Source organism: Anas platyrhynchos, chromosome 6 (assembly GCF_047663525.1).
Source record: "Anas platyrhynchos isolate ZD024472 breed Pekin duck chromosome 6, IASCAAS_PekinDuck_T2T, whole genome shotgun sequence".
Taxonomy (NCBI): Eukaryota; Metazoa; Chordata; class Aves; order Anseriformes; family Anatidae; genus Anas; species Anas platyrhynchos.
The window spans coordinates 15,871,426-15,893,511 of NC_092592.1; the positions used below are offsets into that span (position 1 = coordinate 15,871,426).

At 40.8% G+C, this 22,086-nt stretch overlaps 1 protein-coding gene across 21 annotated transcripts in view; it reads right to left on the reverse strand.

Annotated features, from left to right (window-relative positions):
- Positions 1 to 22,086, reverse strand: part of ZMIZ1 (zinc finger MIZ-type containing 1) — a 345,842-nt gene that overhangs the window by 23,401 nt on the left and 300,355 nt on the right. For 14 of the 21 annotated variants that reach the window (XM_038181594.2, XM_072039495.1, XM_038181582.2 and 11 more), the window contains 7 exons: positions 14,411 to 14,525; positions 11,937 to 12,154; positions 10,363 to 10,561; positions 9,106 to 9,396; positions 6,721 to 6,903; positions 4,213 to 4,387; positions 2,740 to 2,926 (listed from right to left, as the gene is read on the reverse strand). In XM_038181594.2, the coding sequence (XP_038037522.1) occupies positions 2,740 to 2,926; positions 4,213 to 4,387; positions 6,721 to 6,903; positions 9,106 to 9,396; positions 10,363 to 10,561; positions 11,937 to 12,154; positions 14,411 to 14,525 (1,368 nt within the window). The remainder of the gene's footprint in view (positions 1 to 2,739; positions 2,927 to 4,212; positions 4,388 to 6,720; positions 6,904 to 9,105; positions 9,397 to 10,362; positions 10,562 to 11,936; positions 12,155 to 14,410; positions 14,526 to 22,086) is intronic. The other 7 variants (XM_072039497.1, XM_038181591.2, XM_072039499.1 and 4 more) reach the window with 3 other exon arrangements.

Sequence of the window (22,086 nt, forward strand, 5' to 3'; positions counted from 1 at the left end):
ACACTATTCAGCTCCTCAAAATTAGTTTTCTAACACCTCCAAAAAAGGGAGAGGCTGAGACAAAGTTAATCAAAATTAAGTGCGTAGAGACTATGACTTCACAGTTTCACACACGAATGTTAGCGCTGTGTCAGAAATGAGTAATTTGAAGATCTTTAAAAGAACATGAAGAACTGAACTGAAATGCTGGGATTCTGCTGTTCAAGACAGCTGAAATGTTCTGCCCAATGTTTATCTGTTATGCTTGAAAACTTAGTCTGTTATGCTTGAAAACTTAGGTGCTTTTTTCTTCATCTTGCCTGAAGAAAGACATCTTTGTAAGACCCATGAGGAAAAGATCATGCAGGAGATCATCACTTTAACTTCAATTTTCCTTTTCCAGAAATAGAAATTTCATTTCTGACTTAACATAGTCTTTTCTACATTTTAAAACATCAAGACTTAGTACGGGACAAAAGCATGTTTTTTTAATAAAGAAAAGTATAGAATACAAATCACCTGACCTTTCAAAATAATCCATTTAAATCAAGTGTTCCCATTTACCCCCCCCCCAATATTTTACTATCAAGTTTTGAAAGCTCTCTCTGCACGATCTACTAGAGATTCTCACCTTAAGAGAACATGCAACAATCAAACAAACCCAGAGGAAATCAGACGCAGCACCTATAATTTAAAAAACAATCCAAATTTGTCCATTCCTGACAGCTCTGGCCAGGTCTTCTGAAAGCCTCAGAGTGGGGACAGAGACTCACGTTCCTAGCATGCAGCCCCACAGTGGGACATTGTTAATAACTGAGCGGTGCTAAGACTGAGCCAGCTTCAAGGCAACATTTTTCTTGCCTTCAATCTTCTGCTTCTCATAACCATGAAGAGTTCCCAATGGGAAGAAAAATAGTTGCACTGCTATTAATTATGGGTGTACACGTGAGAGGTTTTACCGAATATTTTAACTGGCAGAAAAATATTCAGACCTGGCTCGATTCCATCATTCTCTATAAAAACAAAATCCATCCACACATGTGACTAATTCATTTTTTTGGAGTCCATCCAGCCCTGAGGTAAATTTGAAATGACTTCATTACAGGACCATCCATTCTCCCCACTATTAACAAGCCTTTCAAAACAGCAGACCTGTGCACGGTTTACCTATGAGTCTTCATTAAAATAAGTTTAAATAAGGGCTATGTGTTTGGTGAGCTAGGGAAGAAAGAAAGAACAGATATTAAGAAACAGCCTCATGCCTCAGTGCAGCGCTATAAATCTACTGAATGAGCCAGCACAATCCCCAGTAGTGATTACTTATTAATAAGAACTGGCAAATAACTGCCAAAACTCCCTCTGCTTCTAGTACTCCACGATAATGAAATGCAAGTAAGCAATAACTGACCTCAAAGTTAGGTGTTAATTATTGGATGTGGTCTGTCTGAAATCTCTCTCATTTCTAACCCCCAGGCTACATCAGGTTAGGAGAGCATTGCGGCAGCAAATGACTCCCGTATCCTGCATCCAGCCTCAGCTTTAGAGCCAGAGTCTGTCCCAGGGGCAGAGAACCCAGCTCACCTCTCTGCCACCCCTGCCCACCATGTGCTCTCCACACCATAAAAACAGAAGTCTCAAATGAATACCAGTGAATAGGAAAAACAGCCTTAAATGGAAAAAAGCTGAAGCTACCAGTTATCATTCCCATTAAGGCCAGGGGGCATTTGATCTAGGCTCAGGAAGAAACTGAAAGCAAGGCAGCCATAATGGAGAACGTGCTGAAGATGCAGTGTTTTACAACCTCAGCAGCTACACCTGTAAAACAACCTCTATACAAGATAATGAGAAACCAATCAAGCTCCACAATGCACAGAAACAGGTTCAAGTTATTTCATAAGAAAACAGGATAACACCCAAAGGCTTTCTGAGAAAAAGAGAATGAGACACAGTTATTCAGAAGTATTTGAAAACATGCAAAAAAAAATGTTCTGATGGTAAGTTGATCTAAAGTCATTCCATAAGTATGATGGAAGCAGAACATATCCTGGAATCACTTATGCAAATCTAAATTAAATATAGTAAAGTAACACCTAGGAAAACTATTCCTCTGTGCTGGAAAGTAGTAGTACTTGCTGTAACTGAAAAACAGAAGACTTTGCACATGAAAAGCTATGCCCCAAATATTTCTGACCCATCCTTACTTGTGGAGTCATAAGAGAGGGGGAATGTAGGAAGTTAGATTTAAGCACTTGTCTTTCTAACTGATTTTACCAAACCTCTAAATCAGATCCTTCTTTAGTGTGTTATTTTTCATTATCAGACGCTCAACCATGTAATTTCAGCAGAAACTAACAGCCTTGCGTAGCTACTCCTGCAGCCAACATTTCACAGGCCACAAGGCACCTAAGGACTTCAGAGTCTCCTCCATCAAAGTTTGTACTGGTGTTGGTCATGGACATCCTAAACTCGTTCTAACCAGAGCAGAAATGATGCTGACAACTGACTTTTCAGCCACTGTGTGCTATCCATGTACTATCAGTAAGGGGACACAATATGCATCAGAAAACATTTTAGTACGTGTTGTCTCTGTGAAGCAACGGGTAAGTTTATCTGCGAGTTTTTACAAAGAATTTTTCCCAGCTAGACCATGATTTTTCAAATGAAATTAATGGTAATTTCATCTGGCCTGAATTAAGTCCATCTGGCCTGCCATTTCTCCATCGCTGGTGCTAGACTTCCTCACAAGACGACTGAGCTTACCTCCACATCAGCGTTTGATGAACAGTTGGCCGTAAGTGAAAGACATGGTTACTGACTGCCAGGTTGTGTTCCAGCCGGAAGGGCTCCAACACAACACCATCTCTCACGGGAAATGTCAGACGGAGCTCATCATTGTGGTTGGCTGGGATCGAAGAGGGAGAGAAAGCGTGAACTTTCCCTTTAGCATCTGCAGTGCAATAATAATGTGTATATTTATACAGAATAGTAACAAATGGCACAGTGATCTGCTACTGGGTTTAACTTAGCAGGTTCATACACACACAAAAGAAAATCACAAGTAGCTAAAAGATCTAACAGATACAAGTGAAAGGCTCCAGTTGATAAGCATGACAAACCCAAGTCTTATGTTCTCCCACACTTAACATCAGGACCCTAGCATTCCGGACAGAAACATAATCCAAACATGGCAAGGACTTGCGCTTTTTATTACTAGATAGGATCAGTGTCCAGCCTTAGTCTGTTAGTGGAAGACTGACAACAAATCTCTTGATTATGGCCAACTGTAATAACATTTAGTTATTTCTCCTGCTTTGAGCTGAGAATAACATTATTCCATTAGTTTCAGTTGAACCTTTCCAAAGACCCAAGATACCGGCACGCAATTACTGTCTGACCTCGTATCACAAGGTTTTGTGGTAACTCACAGCTAAACTGTGCAGACCAAACATCTTTAAATGCTATGTTCTTGCCCGAACAATACTGCAGGCCAACTTCTTCAACTTCATTGTTCAGTTATCCTCAAGTGCAAACACTGCCTGCAAAGTGCTAATTCAGCAGAAGTCCTTTTATAGGAAACAAAGATTCTCCAATTCCCTAGTATATGCTATCTCCTACTGTTCATCAGTTGCTTCAAAACATCAAACATCTTGTGCTAGTATACAGCTGGAGAGATCTTGTTATTCCTTCCCTGTTCCCAGCCAAATGAAGCTGTGAGGTTGAATGGCTTTGAACGGAACATATATCAATTTTTGGCATACTACTGAATATTCTTAAGAAGCCTGTATGGATCACAACAGAGACACTGCCATAAATATTCACATCGTATGCCATTCTGCTGTAATGTTCAATGAATGACTTTGCCCTTGAACAAAATATACAACAATAAAAGTTCATACAGTCAACAAGTCTACCAAGCACACAACCCAACTCAAAATTAAGTGTTTTATCCTCAGGAAGTGTATCAAAGGAATACTTCAGGAGTAACATCCTTACAAGTCTAACTGTAAAGAACTTTTCAGATACTCTACATTAGCAGGGGACAGCAATCTTTCCTTTTCCTGTCCACCCACTCTAGTGAGCCTGCACTGTGCAGCTGGGCCATGCCACCTATTAAAACATAGCAATCCGGGCTGCTCCCAGAGCAGCAATCAGACCTTTGTCCAGACTGAAATGTATATGGCAGAGAATGGAGTGACAATAAAGGACTGTGGGAGTGTTCTGCTTGCTACTCACTTGGAGGTGGTGGTAAAGCATTGATATTTGGCTTAATGTCAGGTGGGAATGGTGGTTTGACATCCTGGTTAGGTGACAGGTATGGAGGAATATTGCTCCCTGGAGTCATAGGTGGCGTGGGGTTTCCTGGAACAGGTGAATGAGGGTAATTTGCCACAGGTACAGGCCTTGATGGCTAGAAAATAAATAACATCACATTGTTATAGCAGTCTGAAACAAGAATAATAAGCTTTGTGAACTGCGCTGCTATCAAACACCAAGGACTACAAACAAGGTAGGGAGGCCCCTCTGTCTCCGGAAGGATGAGAAACCGCAGGACGTCCCACGAGGCCTTCAGGGAAGAAGCAGACTAGAGGAGCAAAGCAGGAACTGAAACCAGCAGACCAGCCAGTTTAGTTCTGGCAATGACTAGATATAAGCAAGGCTGCTAAGAGGCTTAACACGTTCCACTGAATGCTCTCTTTCCAAAACCAACTGCTTCAGTCTCTCCACACCACTCCAGCCCATCCAGCCCTTTACATCTACTTGGCTTTCTCCCAAAACAGCCCTGCTGCACAAAAGCCTACATGAAAAACAAAAGCCAAGGACACACTATTAGACTGTCTGTGACCCTTTAACTTCTATCTGTCCTTTTCTTCCCCACCCCTGTCCAACTTGGAATGAAAGCTCTGGAGCTCAGGTGACATTTTTTATTCTGAGTACCTACAACTGACACTCTGTTCTCAGTTTGCTGCTAAGTAAGGCAAGCTAACAGAAAACAGATTGTTAATTATAAATCGTAGTTTTAATATTAAAACCCCATTGGTTTTGTTTCTTGTAATTAAGGAGAAGGCTAGAGGTAACAGAATAAACCAGTAACAATCACGCGAAGGATGATGACACTAAACAAAACTGCAACTGCTTGGCACCCCCTTTTAATAAGTTTGCGTACCATAAGCGCACACACACACAAAAGCGTCATAAGATGAAAATCTTTACAGGCAGCCAAAATATCAGGACCTCAAATCTGATGCTATATCTAAATGCTGTGCTGCTAGCCTACGGTACTCTGAAGTGCCCCAAAAGAGAGCTGCATTCTGGAAGGCATTCTAGAAGGCAATTCTTAGGCATTTACATTTTCAATCTATTTTCTCTGCTTTTTTCTTTAACACACAGTTACTGTCTCCACAATCATTATGGTCCAGAGATTGAGATCCTGTCTATGGTAAGGTGGAACTTCTCCTAGCCAGGATAATCTCCCTTCTTGACAAGGTCTCTTATTATCAAACTGCTTCCAGAACAGTCTATATTTGAATACAAAATAGGTGTGCATTGAAAAGACCACAAATCCCCTGTTAGAACTATTCCATAAACAAAAATCTTCTAACTCAAATAAAATAAAGTGAAATGTATTTAAAAAAAATCTGTCACTTAAAAACTTCAGAGGAATCTGGTGCTGCTATTTTAACATAAGTGACTGCATTGGAACTACTGTTGTTGAGGATCCTTACCGTGTTCTTCCTGACAGTGTACTGCAAAAGCCACCATCATGCAACAAGCTTTCCTGAGGGTGTTGCAGTGGACAGCTTGGTAGCATGTAGGACAGATGCTCTATATTAAAGGTGTTTTTTTTTTTTTTTTTTTTTGGAGGGGGGGGGGGGGGGGGGGGGGGAGGGTGTCTTATTTCAATGGTGTGTTTTCTGAGTGAAGCACACCAGAACAATTCCAATTCAAGACCAATGTGCAACTTTCAACCTTCAAAATCAGAAGGTAGTCCAGAGACTTTAACAGATAAAGTTTTAGGAACAGGTCAGACCATCCATGGTCCACCCAGTTTTTATATATTCACTGGAGTACCTGTGTGCAAAAGACCCCTTTTGTGTGCACTTCAAAGACATCAAACCTCAGAAGGCCCTCAGTACAGACTCAACTTGGATGATCAGAAGTGCCCAAGATAATTCCATAAAAATGTTTTATACAACATTTGAACAGTTCTACTTCTTCAAACAAGCACCACAGAGAAAAAAAAATGGAGAAAACAGAAGGAAGAAGTGGGAGAAAAAGTCACGCAAGCTTCAGTTCAAAGATGAATTCTACAGCTGGAACAGCTTTTAATTTGGGGCTGGTTTGATCCAACAGTGACCGCTGTAGGTCTGAAATTGGGCATCTGCAATGTGGAACTTGTTTATTACAAATTTCCAAAGTTGTATTTTTATGGTATGCCATGAATAGGTGAAAATATTACAGCTGTATCCCATTATGCACTTATTTTTACATGATGTATTTAAAGTGGAACCAAAAGCCTCTAATGAGCCGCAGTAACATTCAGTTTTCTTTATGAACCGCTCTGAAGTTGCGATTCAACTTGGCTAATTAACTTGATCCTGTGATATCCCGAACATGAGTATAAGCACTGTGCTTTTTTCTACCTTTCATTTAATTACGCAAAAGCAGTAGCCAAGAAGTCAGGAGTATGACTTCATCCATAAACATGTACCAGAATGCAAATGATAATCTAAGAATTCTTACCTTGTAATACTGCCCCATGTTGACTGTTGGAGGAGGGTACTGCCCTGTGTTTTGCTGGCTTGGCATCCTCTGTCCAGGATAGTTGGGAGACGTAAGGGGTCTTGGAGGGTTGGGAGTGGGATACTGACCAGGCTGGTTTGGAAACTGGCTATTTGGTCCATACTGCTGGTTTCCATAATTCGGCTGTTTTATAACAGAGATGAAAGAAAACGATCTGTTTCATGCAAGCAATTGTCTTGATTATTTGTATATAAACAGTAGTGGAATCAAAACCAAATCAAACCTCCAGGTGAATACTCCTCACTCAGTGTCACTCATGCTTAAGCCAGGGCCCTGATGGTCATAGGTGAATACTCACTCAGAAGTGTGAAAGTCCCATTAACTAAAGGGGGATAAGATTAGCCATATACATTTTTCCTTGCACCTTAACACAGACACACAAACACACACACACACCCTTACAGTGTTGCCAAATCCCTGCAACCTTCTGTCTAAGCTACTTCTATGGCTCAAAGGGCATTGTGTGTGGGGAAAAAAAAACAAAACAAAAAACCCACAACAAAATCAGAATTGTAAACATATGCAATGTTCACAATATCTCTGTGTTTTTGTGAGCACTACCAGCACCATACTTGTGTCACTTGTTCCAGATGGAGAATAGAAGCACAGAGAAGAAATAACATAAAAAGATGATAATCCTGGAACAGGCAAAGAGTAGATTTGTGGTCAGTCCATGTGTTACTGCTCAACACAGCTGCTATCCTTGCCCTGAGCTGCAGTCCTTAGCTGTACCCGAGACTAAACACAAGTAAACTAGTTGTAAACACCTTGCTAGCTCTAGCTAGCTGTCCTGCACTTCTGGAATCAAAACTGGAACTTTAGAGGTAGCAAAGTGTCAATTTGAAAATTAACTTATTAATAAGGAGTCTCCATAAATGAAGTTTTCAAATGCCCATATGCAAACAGCATCTACAGAATTTGCGCACTGCCAGACAAGCAGGAATGCCACACTTAGGGCTCTGTTCACTATTAACTCATTGGGAAAATGAATGTATTCACTTATGATGACAAACCTGGTTCCGAAGCAGGAAACCAGGATTTGTATCTTCCTGAAAACACAAAATCTAAAGATAAAAATTATCTGTACAAGCCACATCGTATTTTTTTTTAATTGTACAGTAAGTGGCAACATTTGCCGAGTCAAATACCTTCCCAGAGAAGCAATTTCTCTAAAAGCGTATCCTTTTTTTCAGATTTTTTAAAAACAATTTCTTGAATATTTAAATGTAACTCAAGAAGAAATGTTTGCTATATTTTGTGCACGGTACTCTTCACTGTATGTTTTCTATAAACTCTTCGTACTGTTATTATAGTCAGAGTAATATAGTAATATTCAAAGCTCTACAACTGAGTTATAGCTACTGCTATTGCCTCAGTTTAATACATAATTTCACCAGGAAATTATCTCTGAAGCTAGTAACTGGTGGCTAGATTTGTCAAGACATTTAGGTGTACATAGATGCTGAGAGGCAATTGATGGAATTCTCAGAAGAATCTACTTCCTAATTCACACCAATTTAAATAGTAAAATGAATTTCTTCATTTTAAAATCCAAAAGCTAATCTGTCTGTATTTTTAATTTCCTTCATTCCTTTAAAATTTTGACCCTAATTGCCTTGCCCAAAGTCACAATACAAGTCAACGGCCAGGTAATTTTGTACGCAAAGCCACTCAGATCTCACATAACAGCATGGAAACTTAGACAGAAATACCACACTCCAAATAAACTTAGGTAAGTGCTGACACAGAGGGACTTGAGCTCAGCAAGATTTATATTCATCCCAGCGCCCATGAAAATCAAACCTCAAGAAGTTTGGAAGGCAAGTATTCTTCAAAATAAATGTTAATATTATGGGTGTTCATACAACATACTCCCTGTATTTCCTTAGAACAATAAAACTACCCAAGAAAAAATGCAAATCACACATGTATTGGACTCAAATAAGTATTTCACCTTCAACATCTCTTTTAAATTGTCAAGTTAAATAAATCCACCCCTGTGAAGGAATTATTCTTAGGGTCTATGAATTCACCATCTAGCTCGAGAACAAAAAAGCGACATTTTGAGGGCTCCGCTGGTTTGGGGCCTTTCATGGTTTTAATGACTGTCACCTTGACTAACATAGCTAGAACCAACCTGAATACAGTAGAAGCTAAAAAGCAAGAGCTGCTGCCACTTGTACTTTAAAAGAAGCATTCCTACCAAATTTGGAACAGATACACAGCTATTGTTGAGGGAGGTACACCATGCATTGCTCAGCACGTAGCAACTTTCAGCCAAAACAATACTCAACACTAAATAAAGCAAGTTAGAGAATTTCGTACCTCTCCTGGGTACGGCCTCTTTATGCCCTGTATAGGCAAAGACTGAGGGCGTGGGCCTGGGTAGGCTTGCTGAGGCATCCTCTGCCCATGGGTGCTGAAGGGACTCATTCCAGGAGGCCTCGGCTGGTTCATGCCCATGGGCGGCCCGCTCATGCTGGAAGGCGTCATTCCTGCACCCATGCTTGCTGGGTTCATGTTGCCTGGCATCGAAGCAGGGCCACGAGGACCAGGCTGGTTCATAAACTGGTTGTTGTAAGCCTGAGTTGGACCCATCTGGAAAGAGGAACAAACCTTCAACGGAAGAAGAAGAAAAAAAAAAAAGAATAAAATGCGACATGCATTTAAAATGGGAGGAGGGAGCTGAACATGCTTTTGGGGGGAGGGAAGAAAGGGATGTGTTATGTCGCATTTTTCTTCAATGTTCTCCAACTTTTGATGGGTGGTGATGTTATTTATAATAAAAATTCAGTTGGATTTGTGGAAGGCATAAGAGACAGGGACAGACTTATGTCTACAATGAGCCATTAAATAGTCTAAATTTGCTACTCCATTACCATTAGACAACAGGCTAGGAAGTTGGCTGCGTACACAGAGCACCATGCTACAATTTCTAAGGTGCTACCCTTTGTTATATCATCTGGCATATGGGCCCATATACTTCAAAGCTCTGGGAGGTTTGCAAAGGAGAAAACCTGCAGCAACTGAACCCTTGCTTACTTGAAGAAAAAATTATTACAGCAAATCATGACATGCTGGAGGCAGTGGATCACCAGAAATGCATGTCTCACCACTGTTCTCACAGACAGCTTTATTAAAAAGCAAATTTCTTTTCTATTGTTTCCTCATTTGAAGGGAAAAAACAAACAATTGACTGCAGTTGGCAAAATAAGCAATTACCCAAGTAGTACAAAACCTATTCCCAGACTCTGATACATTTCACCAGGTACTCTAGCTTAGAGGTTCACAGGGCTGGCAAAGGCAGCAATAATACATCGTATCAGATGAAGCCGTAACTTTGGGTAACCTTTGTGTTTTTTAAAGGACAATCTAAAAACCACAAAATTTATTGGAGGGGAAAAAATGGGGTTCTTTGACTCATAACAACATACACACATTCCAGAAGTTTCTCATAAGCATTTATAACCATGCCCATGCAAAAATACAGGGTTGGCACCCTAATAAACAAGGGAAGGCAGCCCAATCCCCTGTAATGGTCCAAATCAGACAGGTACAAAGACGTAAGGGTTACGCTCTTACCGGTCCATACTGGTTCATATCCTTATTCTGCGTTTCCTGAAGGGCTGCCACAGTGGCTGTAGCTGTAGCTGTTGCTGTAGCAGCTGCAGCAGCAACTGCAGCAGCGGCGGCAGCAGCGGCTGGCTGGGTGAAATCAGCTGGCGGCCTCGTGTGTGGTGGGATCCCCATGCCCGCGGGGGTATTTGGGCCTCCAGGGTAACTGACCGGAAAGAAAGGAAAGAAAGAAAGAAAGAAAGAAACAGAGAATTAAGACATGCCTAGTGGGTTTTGTTTTGAACTTTGGTGTGTTCCTCATCCGAACTGTTCCAAAACCACGTATCAATTTCCAGCTTGCTCACATGCCACAGTGTTAGGGCTGCCACCAGGACTGCAAGGCACCACCTCCAGCTGTTTCATGAGCACTGAACTGCTTTGCAGCTCTGAAACTCCCCGAGAAGTTGAACCAAAGTCCAGAAAGTTAACGCAAGCTTCATTTCCCAATAATTTAGGGGCAGACTGCACAGCAACATGAACAGACTGCTGCCTCCACACCACTGCATTCATCTGCCCCAATGGTGAATTATACCAAGTTTTCCCCATGTAAAAACACTACTCCCTCTACCTCAGCAAAATAGCCAGGAGAAAACCAGCATAATCAACTCTTCTGGATCCTATATAGTGAATTTTGTAGTTCCTACCCAGCTCTTCTACTGATTGTAAGATAAATGAAGCTAAACCCCATCTTTCCCACTCCAAGACCTCAACTATCTTTATAAATGCAGGTCACTGTTACTGTGCCCATTTTAGAGACGTTAATACACAGGTACAGAAACTTTATGGCTTGTCCAAGGTTACTCGGTAGATCGGTGGCAGAGATGAAAGGAGAGATAAAGTCCCCTGAGTTCTAGGCTTATATTCTTCACACTAGACTGACTATGTTAACAACCTTATCAGCAGGCTTTGCAGAGGGGCCATAAATAGTGGTTTCAGTTAAGTGGACTTACCACCCTTGTTTACAAAGGACAGACACAGAAAGTCAACATGTAACAAAGCCCAGGCTATTAGTTTTGGCCTATTGTGCAAATGCAGCATTTGCTTCTCCAGAATAAATACACAGTTAGATCATCTCTCTTAACAAAAATCTCCACCCCCTATTTTTTTCAAATTCCAAGTCTTTGGGCAGAAATACCCCATCCATAGGAATCTACTGTTGCTTACTACTCAAGTTTATTCCTGGATACAAGTCTTTAAATTATACCATCAATACTTTTCACATCCTGGCCTTATTAAATGTTAATCATTCCTAAGCCTGTGGTCTATTTAACAATCTCTCTTAATTAAAACTTTATTTTGGGGGTTTATTAGAGCTAATTGATTGACCTAAGCCATTTCCATTTACTGTGATGAATTTTGCTGCAGTTTGAGTATCCGATTTCTGAAGCTGCATAAGCAGAATGGGCTTCAGCTAAGCAGCGTAAAAGAGCTACTGAGACTTTATGTAATTAAAATGAGTGTGTGACACTTCCGTCACGTCACTAAAACAAGCTTCATCAACTGTTTACATCTTTTTTCCACCTCACACGTGTAAATCTTACCTCCCACCAAAGCCTCCACTTCCAGCGTAGTTGGGTCGCCCATACATGCCCTGCTGTATGTACGGCTGCGTGGAGCCTGCCTTGGCTGAAAATTGTTGCTGCTGTCCAGCAAACTGAGGCGAGTTGATTCCAGGGTTGCTGGTAGTCATCCCAGAAGCCATGGGATTTCCTGCTGGGTTCATCGGGTTGTTAGCATTTGCCATCGGATTTCCCAGCACCTGTGAATAGAAACATGAGAGTAAGGGGCTGTACTTTGAACTACATCAAGCAAATTGTGTTGATTTGCTGGAATCAATAAATTACAATATAACCATCCTGTACTCTGAACTCTAATGAGCGTGCATCTTGTTGAAGTCTACGTGCACTGGTTTCTGCTGCTCTCTCCTTTTGCCATTTCTAAACTAACATGAGAACTGAACTCTAATTTTGTTTCATGGGAGGTAGCTTGGATTCCACCTAGTTAACAAACACGCTTATTAAAATAGTTTTGATATAGACCTGCTACAGCCATGCTCTTTAGGTGACATTCATCCAATTAAGAGAAAGCATATGCTTTTTTTTTTTTGTTTGTTTGTTTGATGTAGGGCCTCAAAATGACTTGCAAGTATCCAGTCCCACAACATACTGTAAAGGACATCACAGATGTCAGAACTGTGCAAGAATGTATTTCTGTAGCTTAACCTGTTTTCTACAGAAGTCTATTAATTGCTTTTATGATTTCTGAAGAGAAGAATCCCTTGCTCTGTTTTTGAAAGTACTCGGCTTGCTTGTTTGAATATTTTTTTTTTCGATTGAACCAGAAAATGCTATGATTTTCTTTGAGATATAAGCATGAAGTTTCATGGTTACCTGCATGGAAATCTTTCTGCTATTTGGGAAGAAATCTAGCAGTCATGACTTTTGCATAAGACCAAGTCACATGGTAGTATTGCGTTTATTGGCTGTTGGAATTTGAAACCAAATCTCTGAATCTGCCTCCCTCCTCCTCCTTGGGGAGCATGAAGACTCAAGGGAAACCCTGCCATTCACCTCAGTCTGCTCTGAACAGCTTATAACCAAGCCTCGTGTTTCACAGGTTCACCCTTTTCTTGCAGTGATTCTGAAGAAGCGTTTTCTTCTTGTACAAAAGCACTCTTTCTTTTATCGCAAATTCTTCTGAAGTATCACAAAGAGTTTAAATAACATAACAGTATTCTTAAGATAGAACAAAACACCAAGTCATTTTTTTTTATTTTTTTATTTTTTAAGTGTGAAATATTCCCACAAGGAACTGCATTTCCATTTTCTGTCCAATACTATTGTTGTCCTACATGCTTATATTTACTCAACTATTTCTCACCCAGGTGTGATACCTTTTCTTTTAAGGTTTAAAAAGAAATCAACATAAATAAATGAGGTCACAGATCTGGTAACTGTTACCTATCTTTATTTTTTGAAGGAAGACCGTGACTTAAGAACAGTAACTGCCATGTGACTATCTGTATGACTTGGCTCCTAAATCATTTATTTTTTAATGACTCAATACACAACAATTTTATTTTTACTTTTCTAAACCAAATTTTGAATCTAACAAACAGAAAAATTTGGTATGATGTTTGATTTGGAAACTACGGGAAAGACAGGTTAGATTCATACACCACATGCACTTGCCAAACACAGCAAAGTGTTTAAGCACTTCATCTATGTTGTAAAAAAGGACTACACTGTCTGAGAGTAACATCTGTACCACATGCCTTGTAGAGCACACTATCAGAGATAATTGGTGTCCTTTTCATTAAAACTGCTTCTTTTTGTATAGAATAATTTGATACACATTGGAGAAGAAAAAGAGAGGTAAAAGCGTGGAGAGAACTCAGTGAAAATCCAATAAATATGGTTTTTGCCTGGAAGCCAGAAGATCATGCTTTTGCTCTAATGCATACTGAAATATTTTCTGCAAAGTAAGGCAGTAACAACAGAGAGGCTGAAAAGAGAGCACAGCCTATAGCTGGCAGTTAGCACCTCAGCATGGAGGTAGAGTTGGCACCAGATCTGAACATCACTAGTATGATACAGATCATACATCACTGGTATGACATAATGCCAGGTAAAAATGACAAAAACTACCATTTTGTGAACCCAGCTGAAAATACAATTTTTAATTAGAAAACAAAAAAATCAATCTGAAATTCCCAGGAGGTTTGGGATCACACCAAAACTACGCTTTTAGTGTTAAAACCATATTGCAAAATATGTGCAATACCCTAGACTGTCATTTGCATGCAGATAAACGAGTTGCTGACTCAAACTCTCAAACACCTCCTTTCTGATGATACCAAAGAGAACACAACTGGGAAAAAAAATGCACATTTACAACAAAGAGAACACAGACACTGTTATTGATCCTATTAGAATTTTCCCCAAAGCATTTCATTTTGCAAACATTAATCAAAACACGTATCTAGGGGGGAGGAAACATAAAAAATGAAGCTTACCTGGCTTTGAGAGGTATTAGTCACACCCCATACCGTGGTGACCACTGATAAGGAACCTGGAGGCTGGTTGGTATTTTGCTGCCAGGGAACAGAATCGTAAGGGAAAGACCCATCACTGTGAAAAAAGAATGTTTAGGAAAATGAGATTTTGGAAGGTTAAATGGTGGCAAATTGCTGGTGTGGACAAAGGTTATTAACACCAGCATTTCCCCATTTCTTTAACTCCCCATTTTTTTTAATTTTTTTTTTTCAGCACTCTTAAGAGTGCTTTTTTCTTCTTCTTTAATAGCAATGTGATCATATCATATCAAAACCACGTAGAACTAACAAATTCCTTAACTATACTGAAACACAGGGCATTTGCCATAAAGGCCTATTACCAGTGGAAGTAAAAATCAACTCATGGGCAGGTTTTCAAATGAGGACACTAAGCAAGTTGCTCAGAAGCACTTATTTTTTGGCAATCCATCTCAAGCTCTTCAACAATCACTGCTTCAGCTGCCTCATATCAATTCAATTAGATTTTGAGACTAGACTGCAGCTCCACTGTCTGCACTGGGTCCCCAAATGGCCAGAAGAGCCTTTAAAGGAAAAGCAGTTCAACATCATTTTGAAAAGAAAATTGAAATTCAGATAGTGTTCTCCTACACGACGGATAAGCTGCATGCCAAAAACAGTATTAGCTAATCAGCATGCTAGAAAATCAACTGCAGATATACAACACATCTTTCAGATAAATATGTGGATGAGAGGATTGGATTTTTCCATTAGCTTTGTCCACAGATACAAGCAAGCATTTCTTACAGTTCTTTTCACAGGAAAGCTTTAATGGTGGCAAAACGAACACAGGATATGTACACATCTAGCGTAATTAATGAAATATGTTAACACCTATGAAAGTAACTATTAATCCCATCACTGTAAAATACATGCCTATTTTAGATTTGTTTGTTCTCATATTATTAACTTGTAAATTAAATTTCTATTTGCATATATGTACACATATACACACGTGATCTTTCCTCCTCTAGATATAAGCCATTCAATAAGTACACATTGCTCTTTCATTTTCAAAAGGCCTTGATTTCTATTTTGTATCAAGAATGGCATTTTTCCTTGGATTGCCAACTACTGCTGGAATTCTGTACGGGACTACCTTGCCTGAAGAGCCCCCACAGGCTCTCTGAGCTCTGTATCCGAGCGCTTCTAAGCCCGCACCATCAAGTCCATCTCAACTACTCGCACAGCAGCTGGCGAGACAAACGGCCTGCCAGCGTCCTAACAAGGGCTTGTGGCAGACAAGGCAGGTGACTCGCCCATGTTCCCAGACAGCACTCCAGGCTTGGACCATTCCTCCTCCCTTTTCTGCTACCAGCCAAAACAAGGGACTGTGTATGTGTTTGCTCTTCAACCTGCCTATAAAATCCAGTGTAAATCATTTAAGAATAGCAATCACATTGCACAAAGACGTGTTCCCCCCTTTAAAAAAATCTGCCGATGTCCAAAGTGACCAATAATCGAGTAACAGCAATAGCAACTAAGTTAAAATGAAATAACATTTTACAAACAACTAGCAAATGCCAAACAAATTCGGTATCGCTGTGTCAGCACAACAGCGTTGTGTTAGAACGTAACTACGAATTTAAACTGACCTATTTGTTTCAAAATACCTGAATTGAATTAAGCAATAATGGAATCACAAAAAAATGAATGAATTAAATTAGGGAAAAGAGTAATTTCCCCTAACAAATAATTAGGGAAAATTAATGAAAAACATTAATTCTATATGAGATGCTTGACAGGCAATGTTTACCTTGACAGCATGCATATAAAACAATGTGTGAATAAGGGCATATTTAATGCGGTGCAATCTGCAAGTCCTCTCAGCCCATTTTTCTTTAAAATACTTTCTTTCAGAAGGCTGAAGATCTTCCTAATCTCATTCAGAGGCTCAGACAATGGCTTCAGTGACTAACATTTGCAAGTGACGCAAGGTTTCAGCAAGTCCCCTCTGTCAGCATGGAGATGAATGATGACTAACCCAGAATTTGTGACTGCTATGAAGCTCTCCTCTTTTTTTCCTGCTCTAAATGATGCCTCTTTCTTTATTTTCTTCTCTGACGGTTTTTGCCGATGTCTGCTCTATGTTTTTTTTTTTTAGGTATTTATGGCACATATGGGTGCCTGTATACTTTGATGACTGCAAAGAATATCTTGCCGTGACATAAGCAGTTAAAGGACTCACTGCAGCCATTCCTCTATATTCCCTAATGAGGTGCTGCTAACAAGTAATAAAACCTGAGGGACAAAGCAAATATTTTGTAAGTGTAGGAGTAAATAAGAAGGGTAGGGACAGGCAGGGACCAAACCACAAAGTCACTGAAGGTGATTCTACTGCAAATATGCCGTATGGCTTGTGTACACGCTCAGACTTTGAGCTAGTGATGCCTTAGCCTGCTGTTACAAAGTTGTACCCGTTTTTTCACTGTCTCCAAAGTATGTTTCTCTTTTCCGTTCTCCTTTACAGTACACAGAAGAAAATTCATATATTATTTATCCAACTGTAGAGTCAGAGCATTTGTTTAGTGGAAGGCTGCACTGGGTTCTCAAAGACTATGCAGTCACTTTATCCAATTACAAAGAGCTAATCACTCAATTTTTACGTTATTACAGTCAAGTGACACCTCAAGAAGCCAAACTGTTGATAATATTATGGAAGTCTCCAGCACAGGAAATCCAGCATAACACATGAAAGCCAAAAAAGAAGACTGGGCATAGCTTTGTTGAGAACTATTCATTTGCCATGCACGCTGAATCACACGACTATTACATTGTCCAACATAGGACTTAGCTTTAAATCACAGACAACATTAGCGTCAGAAATTCTGGCAACTCTGAAATAGTGGCGGATGTGCCTTGCAGAACAGCAACTTATACAGCTAATATGCACTTACTGAGCCAGGCCTCCCTTCACACACATTTCACTTCCCCTACCCCAATGAGAAACACATGGCATTCTCCTGGTTCGCATTCCTCAGCACGGTACTCAGGTTATCGCCCACTCATTACACGTGTGTTTGAGTACGACTTTTGCCACGCTGGGTGCAGTACCTGCCGTGCCTCCACTGGGTGAACTGCTCTGGTTTTAAGCAGTACACATGCTGGAGCATGCGTCACTTAGCTACAGGATTACTTGCCCTTCCACTTCTCCACCCTTCTAACTCACGTTTCTGTCCTTAGACAACCCAAAGGAATTCTCTTGCCATCAAAGGGAAATCCATTTAAGTACTGTATTGAAACGTGACCAATCCAATTCTCTTTTGCTAAAGAACTTTCTGCTGTTACTCTACAGAGCTGCAAATTGCTCTGAAGTCCCTTTCTTGAAGCTTGAAAATGGCAGCCAATAGGGACAGAAGCCTCAACATCTCCAGCCAAAGCGACGTGCTGCCCACAACATTGTTCCTGTTGAACGGTACAAGGGTAATTAAGTCTCTCACTACACCCTGGAGGGCAGTGAGTCAGTTTGGGCTCAGCTGGAGTCCACTAAAAGAGTATTGACTAAATTTATAATAGTGTTAATGAACCTATGCATACTACTGGTCAGCATTGAAGGCCAAACAGCAGAGGAACTCATAGAGCAAAGAGGAAGAGATGAAGGGAAAATACTTCCCAAACTATGAGGAAGCAAAGCTGTGATCAAGGCATAAGGAGGAAAGATTTCTGAGCTGCTAGCAAACGCACAGAAACCACTGGTAATACAGCACGAATGTCAGAGAGGTACACTGGTAATTAGGTCTTAACAGCTTCTCTTAATCCCAAAGCTAGAAAAACAGAACCAAACAGATAGCCAACCTCTTTGGAATAGTTACAGGCTTCATGTCAGGCAGCAACTGTCAGCTAATTCTAATAGAAGTTGCTTCACAGAAAGTAAGCTCCACATAGTAAATTAAAGCTAGGGAATTACCATAACTCACACATGATTTGTAGCATTATTTGAAAATGCTGCACTTTAAATATGTTTACGTAACTGAAACTACAGTTATCATTAAAGCAATTGTATGTGTATCTAATACTCTGTTTACGTATCTTCATTGATTGAGGAAGGAGAGATTCAGACTGTTTAGTGAAGTACACATCCCGAGAGAAATGGTATTTTTACATAATGTGGAGGAGGGTAAAACTGGAGTAATATCTTCCTGGTGATTTTCCGCATCACTTGTTGAGAAGGCCAGGTGTCTAAACTGCATTTGTAAAGCATTTCTCCCTGTCTAAAGCAGAGAAAATCTATCAACTACCGCAGAAAAGCACCAGATGTTGGCTTTCTCAAAAAATCTTTTCACTCCAAGCACTGACATCAAGTTTCACAGAACTGGGCTTTCAGCAACTACTTTTTGCTGCTTACCCTCAACCCAACTTCACAGTTTTGCAGTGATCCTTAGTGCTTCTGAAGCGCCGCCACTCCACCTGACTGGTGGCCGACACACGCAGGCCACACAGTCCTCTAAAGCTACTAAAAGCATCCCAGCTTCCTCAGCCGACACCAGTACGAGCAGGTCGTTACTAGTGTGACACTGACTGTCATCTCTCAGGTGTCTTCTCATGCAACCCGCACACCTGAAGCGAGGAGCATGCACGTGGTGACAGGGAGTGAAATTCCGAGCTGTAACTGGGCCAACACGCCTTTGCAGTTACGTGTAGTCACGAGTCAGGACAGCCCACACACAGACCGGGCCCCACACTCCCGACTTGTTCTTAGCCTCTGGCAAGTGGCGGATCTCCCGGTCCATGCCTCTGCCCCTGTGGGAGTGCGGGTGTGCAGGGTGCCGAGCACCCCGTGGCTGTATTCTTGGCTGGAGCCTCTAGGTGACACTACTTTAATACAAACTAGCACATGATTTCCAAACAGGACTCCATGCTCCTGTCTCTCACCTCTTCTCTCTAAAATCCCATTCATCTGCAATGAAAACCAAAACCAAAAACCAAATCCCACAATCAGAACAGGAAATGAAGCTCTTTTTAAGTCTAGTGTTGATACTTGCATTTCATGCCCTGTATTATCTCACAAATTATGCAGCTTTACTTACTTTCATCCAGGTTTAGTTTTTGTTTTACTTGGGTTTTTCTCATATGAACACCATGCATGTAGCTTTAATTATTAATACAGATTCATTCAGCAATCCTTCTCAATTAGGGCACCACCATAAACTAATTTTAAGCTTACTCTAAGAAAAACAGTGTTTCGCATAGCACCATGCATATACTCAATTCAAATGGCCTTTTCAGTGAGCTGATGTTACGGAATAGGCATGAATTTCATCACATCTCCGTTATTTTCTTATCAGCATCAACAAATCCCCCAACCCTCTTTAAAAATAAAATCACAAGAACAGGTGTAACACTATTAGCAGTTACCTACAACACTAGAACGCTCCAGGAAGGACTTCAGCAAAGTTTTCCCATTTCAGTAAGCTAGCAGGCCCTGACAACCTATTTGCAAATAACAGATGAAGTGGAAATTTTTATTTATTTCTGTTCAAATTTCCACTTAACTATACTTGGTCCTGACTACTACTTTGGAGAAGCAATGTGACACCAGAAAACCAAATTTAGTTGCTCCTTACTGGCAATCAGAAACATTTCAGAAATGTTTTTTTTTTTTTTTTTTTTTTTAAAGAACACCACACATTTAGACACAAACAACTAACTTCTCATTTTCATTGATTTTTTTTTCCCCCAGGGGAACAAAACCAATTCCTCACCAACTTAGATATATGCATCATCTTCAAACAGCTAACATGTTCAGCTGAAACGTTTCAACGTAAACATTCAAAGCTAGCTTACAACACAACACCTATTTTTAGTTTAGTTCACAGATATCGAAAAACATTATTATTAACATCTTTTTTATCACAAAAAAAAATAATCAAGGTATCACTTGACCTTTTGTGCTGCATTTTATGTAGGCTGTAGGAACCACTAAAGATAATCCGTTCACCTGGAGGAAAATGGCAGATCAAGGAGACATCAGCATGGAAAGCATATGAAGACCACTTACAGTCAGCAAGGAGATATGACGGCATGCTGCAAAGGCAGCGAAGACTATCTCTGCATATCATTTCAACACAAAGCAAACTAAAAGCCGATGTTGTGTACAGGTACCCTAAGGTACTTACATGAAACACGAGGGGAAAAGAGAACGGTGTAATAATCGTGAAAGCTAGCACTGACTTTGGAGGGCTGCAATAAGTTACTTTTGACTGATGAAGCCTACGGGATGCATACCTTCCTCATACACCTTTCTGTATTTAGTAGTATTATTTGAAGAAGTTTAAGAACATTGGCATATATTAAAACTCCGCTATTTAGTTCAACCAACAAATACACAAGGAGAGTCCCATCCAAATCACTGGGTGTATTTATGTAATGTGAATACGAAAAAAGTCATTCTGGAAGTGTTCTGCAAGATTCTGCTTCTCTCTACTTCCTAATGGCATGACTCCAAACATTCAGGTCTTCCAGAGAAAATATCCAGCTCCAAAAATTATCCCCACAAAACTTCTCAAGTGTGTTCTTTCCCTCCACTTTTTCCAACCAATACGCTTCCTAACCCTGGGCAAATCTTTAATTCTCCTGACTCCAAAAGCATCTGTATCTAGCCCTTCCCTCTTAAGAGAATTACCACAAGAGTTGTTTCAGTACTGGATGTTGCCTGTACTGGGCTATGGGCAACATAAACAGAAGAGGAAGACTGAAAGTGGTTAGAAATTTCATAATTCGCTATAAAACGAAGGAAGACTGCTTTCTGGCAAGCTGCTTGAAAAAAAAAAAAGGAAATGTTCTGAATCTGATCTAGGCGAGCAGATGCAGGTGAAACAGTCAAGAGGTGAAAGCAGCGAGCAATTTGTCAGCTTCTGCTTTAGATAGCACCTGCAGTTAGCAGATGGCTATCACGCCCTGCTTCTGCTCTTTCAAATATCACACCCATTTCCAGTAGCCCTTTACGTAGCCACACAGATGCACAATGCAGCCAGCCACTTGTAGCCATACACATATGTACGATACAGCTGCGTGCATGGAGACAGACCCGCGAAACGAAGGCTGCGGCTCAGCAGGTGATACGCAGTACCTTAGAAGCTGAAAGCCTTCAACTTTTTCTTCATAGTCCTGGCCAGGCCTGCGAGGCCTGTGTGACTTAGGCAGTGCCCCGGGCAGGAACATTGCCTTCCCGCTCCCACGCGGCTGCTACAGGTCAGGCTGTGCCACGCTTGCTGCCTTACTCTACAAACAGCCTCCTTACTCCCAGAGCCATGCCTGCGGAGTCCGACGCTGCTCGCCCAGAGTTAGTGCGTCTGAACCTACCCCTGAAATTAGAGAACGCATCAGGCCAAATAATGAGATTAATTCCGGTGTTTCTGAGCCTGCAAACACCCACGCCCCCCTTCACACACACAGCTCTGCTACGCTCCCGGTAGCAGTTATCGGTTTCACGTATGTCCACACACGTGTGTGCGCGGCCGCGCGCCGAGATACAGACACAACGCAACTTATTTCTGTGCAGGTGGAACAAATGATCACAGCTATGCAGGTAAGAAAATGCTACAGAGACCTGCTCCTGCCTCAGCAGAAGCTGAAGGGGTTATCACCGTATTGATGGTATGGGACTACAGCATCCATCT